At 34.0% G+C, this 14911-nt stretch overlaps 2 protein-coding genes across 3 annotated transcripts; one reads left to right on the top strand and one right to left on the bottom strand.

The window, feature by feature from the left end:
- Window positions 1-2221: 2221 nt before the first annotated feature.
- Window positions 2222-11685, bottom strand: mei-P26 (meiotic P26). The gene is made up of 9 exons (XM_012359654.2): window positions 9758-11685; window positions 9045-9376; window positions 8624-8828; window positions 8028-8535; window positions 7506-7676; window positions 6800-7053; window positions 6333-6690; window positions 5904-6136; window positions 2222-5667 (listed from the first exon to the last, which is right to left on the bottom strand). The coding sequence occupies exons 1-9, from the start codon at window positions 10457-10459 to the stop codon at window positions 5563-5565; spliced, it is 2868 nt and encodes a 955-aa protein (XP_012215077.1). The 5' UTR covers window positions 10460-11685; the 3' UTR covers window positions 2222-5562.
- Window positions 11686-11915: 230 nt separating this feature from the next.
- Window positions 11916-13706, top strand: LOC105667689 (FGFR1 oncogene partner 2 homolog). Of its 2 annotated transcripts, none has more exons than XM_012359650.2 (4): window positions 11916-12192; window positions 12669-12803; window positions 12916-13167; window positions 13279-13706. In XM_012359650.2, exons 2-4 carry the CDS (start codon window positions 12669-12671, stop codon window positions 13504-13506), a joined length of 615 nt encoding a protein of 204 aa, XP_012215073.1. In that variant the 5' UTR covers window positions 11916-12192; the 3' UTR covers window positions 13507-13706. The 2 variants fall into 2 exon arrangements, with proteins under 2 accessions (XP_012215073.1, XP_012215075.1); XM_012359652.2 differs by lacking the exon at window positions 11916-12192 and adding an exon at window positions 12208-12289.
- Window positions 13707-14911: the final 1205 nt, after the last annotated feature.

The following is a 14911-nucleotide window of genomic DNA, read 5'->3' on the forward strand; positions in this document are numbered from 1 at the left end:
CTTTTTCGTCAGTTGTACTATTCTTATACAGTTTACATTTTGAAGTATAAGTGATGTCGGAACATTTAAAATCCTCTCTCTCCCTCTCTCTCTCTTTCTCTCTCTCTTTTTTCTTCAGAAATATTTGTTCTATGTAAAATACCAATGGAGGTTGCAGGAAAACATGGTTTACACACATTAATCCGCAGTATTGATTCAAGATAGCTATTACAATACTCGCGTGTACAACATAAATCGAAATTGTTAAAAAGTTCATTCCAGATACGTATAGATATACATGTTATTCAGTTATGTTAGATAGATTCGAGAAGGAACGGCACTAAACTAATTTCGCATAGAGAAACGTGATGAAAAAGCCAGGCTAAACTTTTCGGTAAAGCAATCCGCTCGCGATGCGCACAACAGGATGCTCGTGACAAAGTTGTAAATAATATTCGTCGCTAAACAAGAAGCCCTCTCGCGAGCGCGAGACATCGCCGACTTTTACAAACGTATTGTCCGCTTCACCGGAAACAAGTTTCTCTCAGACAGCCTCGCGATTATTACTTAAAAATAAGTGGAAACACGGAGATCACCGAACGGGTATACTCGAAGGTATGCTACTCGACAAGTTGACACTCTTTTCGGCATACCAAGTTGGAATGCAACTGTATGTAACGTGTTTAGTGGTCAATTTGATATGTAAACAAAGTACCTCCAAAAGGAACGCGCGTATTGTATAATATTTAAAACAAATATTACACATGTGTATATATAGGGCGTAATGGCGAAAGCATTTCTTTACCCTCTCTCTCTCTCTCTCTCTCTCTTACTCTCTCTCTCTCAGCCTGTTAAGTATTACATCGAGTAAACTAATGCAAATAAATAAAGCTAGTGCTGTTGAGGAATGAAACCAAGTAACAGTATATACGCCATTAACTCGCCTCTCGCGTTTACTTATCGTCTATAAAGATAGAATATATTAAATATTTGTACTTTAACTGACTAAGCAAGGATTTAATCGTAATTTTTTTTTGTCTTCTTACTCTAAGAAACTCCGATATCCACGTGACGCGAACTCAAAGGATGAATAAAATAAACTTATAAGGAATAAAAACAAGTTGTAAGCAATATACGCATTATATAAATACTCTGATTAGTCTGTTTTGGCACTAAAGAATTTAATTTTTCTATCCGTAAAGTGAGAGATAATTTGGAATGCAGTTAAATCGTTAAGTAGAATTAACATCAATACACGTTACATCTATACGAACTAATCGTTTTTTTCTGCCTTTTTCAATGAGGTAATATGACAAGCTGTGTATAAATTTGTTGTCATTCCACCTCAGATTGAGTATTTGAAACAAAAGGGGGGAAAAAAAAATATGACAACAATAAAAATTAAGGCGAAGACAATAAACGTGAAAAGAACACAACTAAAATGCAATGAATTGTATAAAAGAAACCGATCAATAACGCTTTCTTATCTTTTCAAAGAAGATATAACTGTCGCGAAATTTATAAAATCAATTAAACAAAACAATATAAATAATATAAATACACGTTTATGGAAACAGTTCCGTTTCGTTGAATTGCGTAAATAAAAAAAAAAAGAAAAAATGTAATGAATCAAAATATAGTAAGCTCGTACCGTAACACCTCCGACAAATATTTCTGTCGTAGAGATAATATTTAATGTATCCGAATAAGTACGCTGTAACAGCGTCGGAAACAGCCAATCGAACACATAATACTCGTGTAAAGATAAAAATTAATGATCTAAGACGATGTATATAAGAGCGAGTAAGGAATAAAAATATTGTTATAAAAATAATGCAGAAAATGCTTAATGAACTACCAACTTTTTTTCCTTTTTTTTTTGATCTCATGGGTTTTTCTTCTTTTTTTTTTCTTTCTTATATAAATATAAGTTAAATTATGCTAAAGGCATGAAAAAAATGATCGCGGACTTTTTTTTAATGTATAAGCCATGTCTAGTAAAATGGATGTAGAGCTGTTAATTTAGCGTACTCTGTGTTGAGATAACTCTTGTGTTACGCTTCTTCCTTCATTTATAACCAGCTATATAGTGTTAATTGGCCATGCCCTAATCAATATAGCAAAGTCATACTCTTTTTTATTTTTTTTAGGATTCTAGGAAGACTATGATTAACCGTAGGCTAGAATTCAGTTTATGTCGTGTCATGTTAGTTCTATTATTTATATAATTGTAGACGTCTCATTAATGCTTATGAACCTTGCAGTAAATTCTTATTGTATAATATATGCGTTTCTTTTTTTTTTTTTTTCTTTCTCAAAATCAGGAACATATTCGCTTGATATATAGCAACAATTTGTTTTCTTCGGATACACGACATACTTTACGATTGACGGGTGTTGTGTCTTATAATCCAGATCATATGTGAAATTAGAGCAGAGCTGCTCGAAGCACAAGCAGCTCGTTCATTGTAATTGTCTTCCTCGTGTTGTCAAGTATCGTAAAATAGTTTGTAAAACGGTACGGTTGAAAGCAACTCTGAACGGAGGGGTCGAAGGTAGAGGGGGGGGGGGGGGATGCAACCACGCACTAACTCTGATCTATAAATGAAAACAACTGACAACTACAATTATCGAAGAAAACGGTATGTCGTAAATGAAATTCCACGGCAAACACAGCATCAAAAATTCGTAAATGTCGCAATGGTATGTAAAGGTTGAAATAATCGTTTTGAAATAATGTCGGGGAATCTGTGACACCTAAAAAGGCCTTGGAAGTTGTATAGCAATAAAAACAGTACTGCTAAAGTGTTACACAGAAAACCTATTGCATATTCAAAATATGATCTTCGATTACACTGCCAGTTATAAAACTGTTTAGTGTGGATAGTTATGAGAGCTTTTAATATTAGTTTAACAATGTAAGCAAAGTTTATCTATTACGTACAGAGTGACTATATAATTCTATACATATTAGGATAATAAGACTTTTGAGATTGTAAAAATCATCAAAAAATCTATCACAATTACCATTCACGTAACAAGTAATTCTCGTTCTTTTTTTCTTTTTATATTATTGTTGTAATTCAAACATCAAGGCAAATAAGGGGTGAATTTCAACAGTGGCCTAAATTAGCCAAGTAGTCTTCCACAGATAAAAATATGTAAATAGAGTAAATCTATACTAAAATATTCAAGTATATATAAGGTGAGCGTAATATAATAATTTTGTGAGGTAAAAGACCCTCTCGTTAATGGTCATCCATTCGTTACACTATGAGTTTTTAATATGACTGGCAAAAATTTTGCAACATGTTTTCTTCATTTTGAATATCTTCTTTTTTTTTTTTTATATTTAACGTGTATCATCAGAGACGATTGATGGCTCTGCATTAGGTGTTATTGTGCTTGTTTAACACACCCTTCCAGACGACACCAATGGTACACCTCATTTGATATACTTCTAATCAATATTTACCTAGCAACAACATCAGAGACTCTTTAAGGACACAACTTATCCTGACGATACTATTATCACAGGCATTATTTATATAACTCTGCTAACCATGACTATTAAATATTTCAGAATTAGTTTTTCTTTTCCCTTTTTTTCTTTTTATATATAAAATTAAAACTTCTAATGTTACGAGAGATGAGTACGACTGATTAGCTTAGGTGTATGTATGTAGGCTTCGTGCAATTTACTAATGCCGATGTTTTATGCGCGAACTTTAAAATAGCCTCCTAGTACTGCGTTTTTGTGTTGGTTTTTCTTTCCTCATTCGTCTAATTTTTCTTTCTTTACTTGCTTCACACAAATAATGAAATCAGACATTATCGATAATTTCCTGTATGCAAACGAATCCGATAAAGCTAGTCAAGTATAAATATATATGTTATATATATGTGTATACGGATGTGCTACCTAGCATTTGGTATGGCAAGATAGTAATTAAACGTTATTGTAGATAATGTAAGGTAACACAGTGTAGCAATCTGCCAAATATACGATGTACATGTTGTATACACATTGCATTTTAGTTCAATCAAATCTTAAGGCTGATCATGTAAACAACCCTAAAAAATATGTGTATTTCTATATATGTATGTGTCTTATGTGGTTTTTTTTCTTTTCTCATGGATCATGTTAATATATACATAAATAGAGGTTGTTTAGCAAACTGTACCTTACTTTTTTTTTTTTTACATAGATAAAGTATCGTCCCTATGATACCGGTGGTATATGTATACTTACGAATCTTATATAATATATTACACAAAATCGTTCCCTTACATTGTTAAAAAATGCGCGGGAGCGATTTCTGTAATTTTATAACAAATACATTTACATGGTATGGATACATTATTCACTAGCACCACAAACCAATAATTCACATACGCATATATATATATATATTTATATATATATATCATATTTATATGGTGGACCATAATAAAGCATCCTGAGTAAATATTGTAACCATTATGTGTCTCGTCTAATTTTAACAATGCACAAATGGGATCTACTCGATTTTTTTTTCGTAAGTGTAAATAATTATTTCACCTTTTTTTTACGTTCAAAGTATCCTCTGTATGACACTTCTTATATAAGATATTAAATGTTTGATTTTCAACATACCATAATCTATTCCTTACACATTAACGTCGTTTTTATATTATGTTCTCAACTATCATTTTTTTTCAAACGCGCAGAAAGAAATCAGGAACATAGCTCTTGTTAAGCTTCGTGCCTGCTGCAATGAGGAGTATCGTTTCACTCTCTTCTTTAGAAATACGATATGATAAGAGCAGGAAGTACTACCAACTACCTCGCAGCATGCAACGCTTTTTTTTTTCTTTTTCTGTTAAGCGGAAAAATTTTGATCCTTTCATCTTGAAATTTATCCTGCTGAGCTTATTAATTACCTAAAAGTTCTTAAGGGAAAACTTTTTTTTTTAAACGTAATCTGTGCACTTATATGCATCTTGAAGCATCAGTTAGGACTAAGAAGACAAATATCTTTGTCAGATTAATAAAAATCAAGACGAAAACGTCTTGTTTCGAGCACAAATCGAAATCAGCGCGTAAAAAGTGCTCATCGGAGACTAGAATAATTTGATTTATAAACATACTTAAAATACTGACATGTCAAAATGATGTACAACAACCAATTTTGACGGAAGGCCATTGTAAATTGCTTTCTCTACTACAAGCGACCCAACTGGCCGGTCGGTTGATATAACTTACTGCTTCTCTTTTTAACTGGTTCCACTTAGTTAATTTAATTTACTTTGGCAGTTTACCAAAATGCGTGTTGCTAAGTTACTATTATACTGTTTGGTCGGAGACGTACATTACCTTTCTGCTTTTTTTTTTCAACATTGTTACTTTCATAAAACGGGGACGCATTATATTTTTACAACTATTAAAGCTGCATGCTGCACTTGTTTCTATTGCTTCAATAGGCCCAAAATTCGAACGTAATGCCTTGGGCATGCCTTTCCCATCTTTCGTTGAGAGCAGTTTCCAAAAAAGTTTTCACTTGCAGAAGGAAGTTATAACATACTTACTCGTCTGATTCCACTTCACAATATATAAAGAGTATTTAATACAAGAACATGGTGGTTGTTTTTGGCCAGCGTTACAATATATCCTTCCGAGGTTATTTTCAAGCCACAACATCGAGATACCTAGAAAAACGCAATATTGCATTATTTAAGTGGATATTGTTATTGATTTTAAAAAAAATGTTACATCTTTAATAATGTCTAATTAATAATATCCATAAAAAAAAGTTGACATAACGAGATAAAATACAACTATTCGTTGAGCATTTATCTGTTTCTCAGTACAACAGTGTAAAATTATTACTGATAATCAGATCGTAATTAATAATTTATAAAGTAAAAAAAATATAATATCTCACCTTTACATATGGACATTCAAATTCAGAGATTAAAGAGCCAGCTCTGGAGAAGACAGCTACATGAAAACGATTACCATGCGAATCTCCGATTAATACATCTCCTGCATCACTAATATCAATCCCATTCGGGAAGTTTGTTACATTCTCACAGCCAATGCGACGCAGGAATTTACCCTCTTCGTTGAACACCACAACACAATGTCCTTTAAAGTCGCACACGAAATATTCTTTGCCTGAAAAAATATATATTTTTATTGTTATATATACATATATAATCTGTACATAATTTACGCAAAAATGATAAACTATTATATCTCTGTTATTGATATTTAATGCTTGCAAATCAAATACAATTTTTCCCGAGTCAAATTGTTAAATTAATTAATATATTATTAGTAATTTTATTTAAAAAAAAAAGATTGTGCTTACCACTTATAGCAATATCACTTGGTTCTCTCATATAGTCACTGCAATCAAACCATCTTAAAAGATCTCCTGTATCACTGATTACGAACACAGTTGGCGACACACTGTCAACAGCCACAATGTGCCCTTGGCTGGTAACAGCTAGGCCAGCTACGATATCGATGTAACGAATAGCGATCTTCTTTATAAAGTGTCCATTCTTTGTAAATATCTGCATTCGGGATCGTTCATTTCCACGATCGCATACAACAAATTTGCCGTTATTTCTCATAACGGCTACTTTTCTAGGATACCATAATTGTCCTTCCTCCTTACCAGGAACACCAAATTGAAACTTGAAAGTACCAGTCTTATCAAAAATCTAGAATCAAAATGTGCACAAAGTTTATATATAATATCTACTTTTCTACACAATTTTCTCCATAATAAAATATTTATCGCAAATATATATATCATTAGGGAGCATGTACCTGAATCCTGTGATTATTTGTGTCTGCGACGATTATGTCCTCATCAGTTCCTAGGCAAAATCCATGAGGCGAATTAAATTGCCCTTTACTGGGTCCTAACTGCCCAAACTTGCTTCGGATATGCATAGGCGTCAGTTTTGTATTCTGGGATCTTGGGTGAGCCGGATAGTTCCCTGTCCCTGATCCAGTTACATTGGCAACAGTATTCCCTACCACTACAGGCATGTTATGCATAGAATCACCTATTAAGTCATCTAAAAATAAAATATCAATATTGATAGGCAAATGCAATAATTATACATTTAAGGCTCTTGTGTTCTCATTATAGTCATGTTAAAGTGTGATGTTAGAAGCATGAAATTATGCAAATGTTTCTTTTTACGCAAGTTTACGCAAGTATACATGTAAGTAGACATGCTAAAGTAATTAATTTTCTCGATTATATTGCAAGTAAAAATTTGATACGATTTTTCGTTTTCGCCATCACAATTCAATATGATTGCATTGAGAGATCAACAGCTTTGAGGACAAAATTTTCTCCAAAATATTTTACAGCATTTAAATTGTGCTGCATTGTTACTTAAAAAGTTGTTAAGTAAAATATTTCCCTCGCAGTAAGTTAAATTATCGAAGTTTTTGTTAATTTTTCATAACGTTTAAGTTATACAAAACACATATTATTTGTACAATAAGAAAATAATCTTACCAGCACCCTGTGAAAGTATTGGCGAAGTGGAAGAGGACAATGGTTGAAATCCTCCATTTAGTAGACTATTGGCAGCCAAAGAACCCAAATTCGAGTTATCCACAATGGCTGGTGAAGGTCCACGTCCCAATACTAATCCACCACCGCCGTTAATGGTAGCATTTCCTAGATCTGCATTAAAACAAATATGTCAAGTACATCTTACTGCTATATTATGAAAATAATAATTTATATAAAATTTCAATTATTTGTAACTGGTAAAATACAAGATAAAAAACTAATAGTTTCTATGACAATAAGTGTAACATATATATATGTAAGCGATTGTTGATCATGAGAAATGAAGAATGGCTAATTCGCATGTGTAAAATATCTGAACTTAATAATATAATCAATAATGCTCAAGAACGGTGCTCTAAGAAACTTTAAATTCAGCTGAAGGAGATAAGACTCGAGAAGACGATGGGAAGATTCGATGTCACCAGAGCAAATTCATAAAATTGTTAATATTGTATTACTCACCTTGATTACCAAGAGTATTTCCTAATTTTGCAAGAGCTTGTAAATTATTAATGGCGTGACTCGTTGAACTTAGATCCCCAGCAAATAAGTCTGCCAAAGTAAAGGACGGAGTTGGACTAGGATTCGCGCTAGGTCCAACTACACCAGTATCACCCACCATCTCTACCTTCTCCGCTAAACTCGCCAGTTGTTGTAGATTGTACTCTTGGATGCTAGTCAATCCGTGGATGGGGACCGTACCTGGTGGTGGAAGAGGTACGGGTGGTGGAGGAGGCGGGATGTTTTGGGGACTCGAGGTCGGTGGTATAACGAATGAGGGTTCACCTTCGAAAGAGGATTGCATCGATGTGGGTAGTGAAATGGGAGAGCTCGTGCTAATGGAACTTGGACAACCCATCGAAGTATGAGCCATTTGCTGATTTGTCGAGACTCCTGATACCGTTGAGACTGGTTCGGGAACAGCCTTCACTTCCGGTGTACTTTCAGTGTGAAAGTTTCCAAATACATCCTGTAATAAATTTTTCCGATCATTTTATATATACAGTTATGCTTATACATAAATAATAAGAACAATCGTGTCAATTACGCATATTTACCTTTACAGTTTTTTCAAATTTATTATAATCAGTTTGGAATTCGATAGAGAACGTTACGTTGTGTTTTGGTGTATTCTTTACTAAATTCATCAATTGTGCTCCTACAATACGACGAAGAGTCATGATTTCCACTGCATCGCCGTGTTCGAGAAGTCTTGAAGTAAAACGGCAAGCATCTTCTATCTTTTCTACAGTCTTTTCAACACTACAACAAAATTTTTATATGATAAAAAATGTTTCCATAAGGTAACTGTTTTATTAGTTCTATTTTCGACAAATATGTAACATGCATACTGTTTATTTTTTTAAACAAATTTAAATATCTTAATTTTGTTTTAAATTTTAACAATCTTAGCTTTTAACAAACAAATATGAGAGAACATTGACAAAAATATAAATAAAAATTATTTAACGTGTGTACCTATGAAAAGAATCCATTATTTCAAGTTCTCTATCTGAGTGCAACTTCTCAAGATCGCTTAATGCAATATCTTTACACTTCTCCAGTACGGCTTTGTAACTTTGAAAAGTCTCCATGATTAAATCTTTTGCTTGATCATGTTGTACTTGTAGCTCGCTAAGCGCATTTTCCAGTTGCATTGAAACCTGATCACATTCGGTAATTTTCGTTTTACTTTCGGTCATTAGATTAACTAATTCCTCCTTCTGTCTTGGTTCTGCATCAGTCAATCGTTCGTACTGATGTTCTGGTGCTTTGTGTTCCACAAGCAGACATTCATTGCAAATAGGTTCCTGATCACACAATTTCATTTTTTACTTAAAATTTTATTAGTAGAATTTTACTAACATAAAGATTATCACAAATATATAATATGTAAAAATAAATAAAATTTGTTATATCAAAATACATTGTTAAGGTATCTTATTAGAAAATTATCAACAAGTCATTTTCTTCTCATAAAATATTGATATTGTTTTTTCATGGAAAATTATTAGTGCGGTGTTTTTGATAATTTAAATTAAAATAGATCATTCAATATCATTAGTATCCTCAGCTATGTTGCAATGGTAAATGTGATTCTTAATTATTTCTTAGTATATTATTAGCTAATTAACATTTATGATATATTAACATCTAAAATTTTTATTTTATAAGATTTGGTTTTAACTCACCTGACATGTATGACAATAGAACTTCATAGTCTCAGCAGGATGACACTCGCAAAATATTGGTTTGTGTATCGGAATAGCTTTGTTGGATCGCTTCAAGTCTTCGAAGGAAACTACTTTGTGATTCTCAAAGCAGCGCATGAATTGATGCGCCGTATTGCAGTTTGGACACAAAAAATTGGCGCAATCAGAGCAACGCGCCACGGCGTTCTCTCTGGCCTTGCAGGAGGTACATATTACTGTCTTGTTCTCAATAGCGGACATGTCCAGTATATTGGTAAGAACGTAGTCGCATGTAAGCGACGCAGCGCCCTTAGAACTAACGGAAGTCTCTTGATGGCATATAGGACAGTTGATGACGGAGCCCACTTTCGAGTCCCCAGCTTCGTCCATGAGCAGCTTGTCCAGACATGCCTCGCAGAATACATGGAGGCAAGTGAGTATTCTCGGCGAGCACAGCTTGCTCAGGCACAAGGTGCAGCCCTGATCACTGGCCTCACCGTTGCCGCATGTCATCTCCTCCAGGGCATCGCCGGGGCTGCCGCTGTTGTTGTAGCCGCCGACGGAGTTGACGTTGTTATGCTCGCTGAATATATCGCCGCCATCGAGCTCTTCGGTGCCACCCGTGGTGATGCCGCCATTCGCGGCTGACGGCGCTACCGAGGGGGCTGCTCCGGACGGAACAGCCAGCGTGGACGATGCCATCCTGCGATGCGGTCCGCGCGCAATCCAGATGAATGGGGAAGAGGAGGGGGGTGGCCAACGTATCCTCCGATCGTATTTATCTATGCTCGCGGACTGCGGATCGACGCGAGGATTTCTCTCGTCCGAATTTTTTTTTTTCTCACCTCCGCACACGTTTCGTCCAGCCGAGAGAGCGGACGAAGGGAAAATTGCGAAAATTCCCGGATCTTCACGAAGCGCGCGACACTCGAAACATCGTACTGTCGTGCTCGCTCGCTCACACGCGCAAGAAACAAAACACGGGACGATGCGATCGACTAGCTAGTCCTCGACGCGAGGATGGCAGAAGATCGATTGCACGATCTACGGAATTAACTGCTGCACCGAAAACTGCATGCGAGAGCGTGATCGTACGCTGGAAAGATGAAAAATCGAATATCTCTCTCTTTCTCTCTCCCTCTCACACGCGCGAGCCTTCGGTCTATCCGTGCGTGCGCGACTAACGGTTCACGTCGATATATCACGCAGTTTCTTATTTCGATTCTCAGCGTTCCTCGGCAGGGAACCTCGGTAATCACACGAAATCGTAATTGCTTGTAGCCGATCGCGTATCTATATGCATTTATTTACATCGCACGTCTGGTCATGCAGCGCGTCGATTGCTCGTCACCGTCGCCGTTGTCGTACCGTTGGTGCACTAAAATTTCCCAATAGTCGAGTCGGCGCTTAGCGTTGCAACTCTCGTATCGAGAATATTCTTGAACATTATTATCAGTCCAGAGGTGCACGCATCAGGAACGTCTTCACGGTCGTACACGATAACGGCTTTAATTTTGTCTTGCTATCGACGCCTCGACCACGAGTATTTCACAGTTCTTCATACGTGGAAGAAACGAATAAATCATTCGAACCGAGAAGAGCTCATTCCCTCGATGCGGAAAGCTTCGACAAGCTGTTACCAAGATGAGAAACTCGTGCATAGCGTACATTCGTGCACCACTTTCGGTGCAACACTGCTTCTCTTTGAATTTTGAAACTAGAATTTTGCACTAGAATCGTAGGATGTTCCATATGATTTTGATGTGTTCCGAAAGAAATAAAAAAAACTCTATATCTTTAAATTTCGTTTACATGTTTAACATAAAAAATAAGTAATTATAATTATAAAATTTTAATAAATCTAAAAATTATGTCAATTAGATCTAATAATTAATAAATATTGCATTCTGGGCATTGATCATGTAATTTTTCCCTAAAAGCGGAAATGTGAAAAATTAAAACTTGTGTGAATTCGACAATTTTATTCGTCGAATTTACGTGAAATTTTAACTTTTCGCGTTTCCGTTTCTAGAGAAAAATTACATGATTGGTGCCCTATTTGACGCATCAATGGATATATGCAAAAATCACATTGGGTGCATCTAGTATTAATATATTGACTATTCTATGGCTTTCATTGCGAGTGCGATGCGTGTGTATGTACATATATACACATTCACACACAAATATCGTTTTCGCATTTGCATTTTCGAGCACGCTTCACACAGCTGACGTATATACATATGTACCCAATGCATTTAGAAGAGGATTGATACATACAATACGTTAAAACGGGACAATAACCGTGCAATAACGAGAAGAAAAGTTAAACTTTACGATCGTTTGTGCAACTTAACTCGTCAGCGACGATTAATAAGCACCGAATGACCTTTGGAACTATATCCTGCTGAGCTTGCCATTGCCTTCTGTAAAAGGTGGGTTTTGTCTATCGATGTATGCGATTAGAAGCAGCTATAATCTTGGTGTTAAATATGCCCGAGCTTACGTTGAACGGGTGTCTTTTTTTTCACGGTGCATCTCTGATTGAATTAAAATCTCAAAACAATGCGAAAAAAGTAGTCCAAAAGATAAAAAGAGAGAAAAGAATACGAAAGGCGAATAAATCAAATATGAAAGGCACCAAGATGGAATCATCTTAATAGAACCATCACTTCTGTCTAGCACTTCAAACATTGATCTAACAATGATATTTAAAAGTTTTAGAAATGCAAAAATGCGCGTTTTTTAAATGCAAAATGCATCAAATAATATTTGTTATTGTATTGTTTACTATTTTAGCTATTTTGCTTAAAAATTAATACATTTATTAGTATCTGAATAAAATGATAAAGGTTTAATAATAAAGAAATTATCAGTTTGTCGATAAATTGATAAATATATTTGTTTGCAGATGTCGTTGACATTCCAGCAGATTATTTTGGATGCTAAAAAATTGGTCATTCGAATTTCGGATCATGAAAATACTGCGGATACCCTGATTAGCGAAGTAGAGGCAGTATGTGGACAAATTGATAACATGAAGCAGGTAAATATTACTTTGTTATTATATCCATTACAGTAAATTTATTTTTACAGTAAATTTTATAGTTTATTATTTTATTTATAAAAATATTAATAATTATTTCATGTTTACACAGTATCAGGAGGAAATAGAAATTTTAAACACAGAAGCAAAACAGAGGCCACATTTACAATTAATTGCTGGGATCCAAAGGGAAAATAAACATTTACGAGAAATACAGGCAGAAAATAAGGAATTGAGAAATGCGTTAGAAGACCATCAACATGCACTTGAGTTGATAATGTCAAAATATCGACAACAAACTGCCTCTTTATTACGTCTCAGCAAAACTGACTTTTCATCACTGCATAATTCAAAATACGCTGAAGTAAGTAAATAGCAATGCTTGCAGTTGAAGTGTAAAAGATTAATATAGGCTATAAATTTCTTTTTTTTTTTTTTAACATTCTATAGAATTAATTTCATGTTGCTAATACAGATAATAACCAGCCAAGCCGATAAAATTACTGAAATGGCAGCAGTAATGAAAACAGCTGCTGCTTTAGACGAAGAAAACGAATTAAAGGAAAAGGAAGCATTTCATTCTTTGAAAGAAGAAAACGCCACACTTCGAGAAATAGTAAATATTGCAAATAAATACGGTTCCTTAAATAAAGAATCTTCTGTAGAAAGCAAAACCGTTCAAACCGATCTGCCGATAGATTAAAGAAATTCGATCTTAGAAATTAGCTCTCAATCTTTTTTATAAAAAGTTGACCAGTATTTATTTCACACACAAATTATAATTACCATTATAATAATTATTAGATACAATCTGTTATTTCAGATAAGAAGTGTATGTGCAAATTGTAGTATGTACATACGTATTGAACATTTGTAATAAATTGTACAAGCTATTTGCCATTATATTTAATTTATCTTATAATTTTTAGATTGACATAGGATAATGATTCTAGGTTTGTCAGCCTATGTTTCTACATAACAAAATGCTAAGTTTCTTCAAAGAAAAAAAAATTTAAGTTTATTTTTTTTTCAATTTTTACTTTTTTAAAAAAAATTTTTCTTAGAAGATTGGGTTTCGTACAAACGCAAATTTTTTTATTGTTTAGCTGTAAATTCTATATAAATACCGTTAGAAGGGAACACGTTCCTTAAAGTATGCCGTCAAGTAATAGACAATAGGAAAAGGTCCGCTAGAGAAGAGATGGGTTTAGCAGATTCAATATATGTGACAAAAGATATAAGAGCGATGCTGACTGTTACAGGTTACAATTGGTATCTTTTTGAAACACAGTTCTAAAGTAACTTAACAAATTATCAATGGAAAACAAACCGTGATTGAACTGTAAATGTCATTGTCTTGTATAACTTTATTTAGGTATATAACTGTTCATGTATTTACGATTTTTAGCCAAATAATTTAGGTTTTATTACATTGTTATTTCTCACATTGCTATGAACGTTGCTATAATATATGCTACAAAAATTTCATTATTAATTAATTGATCTAAGTATTTTTTTAAATAAAAATCGGTATTATTAATTTGTAAAAAAAACCGTTTAACAATTTAAAAAAAAAAAAATAAAGATTACATGAACAGAAACACAATTCCTACACAATAGATTAATCATGAACTTTTTGAACTTGAGAAAACGAATTGCAATTTTCTAATACAAAAAAACATTTTAAAATTTATATATAGAAAAATAAAATTTATAAATTGATATTAAAAAATTAGATTTACTATAAAAATGCTACTATACTGCTTTGCAGCTACACATGTATATATAAATACATAATAGTATATAGTACTTCATTTATTTATAGTATTTTTCTCCAACTCCAACTTACTGTATAATATTTTTTGTACTGTATACCATTTTATACTGTATATATAAAGCGGAGAACTATTTATTTGAACAAACCGCCAAAGCAAAATCTCTATTTTCAAGAGATATAGGGATTTAGAAGGTGTGTTCGCGTCGCGATTATAAACGTAGTATGTTGCTCTGTTGCAGAATGCTCATAGACCTTATGATATTCGTTGGGTTTGGCAGAACGGAGAGAGAGGCAAAACATAGGGGTAAGGCACTAGATATGTAGGTATTCC

This window comes from Linepithema humile, chromosome 7, assembly GCF_040581485.1.
Source record: "Linepithema humile isolate Giens D197 chromosome 7, Lhum_UNIL_v1.0, whole genome shotgun sequence".
Taxonomy (NCBI): domain Eukaryota; kingdom Metazoa; phylum Arthropoda; class Insecta; order Hymenoptera; family Formicidae; genus Linepithema; species Linepithema humile.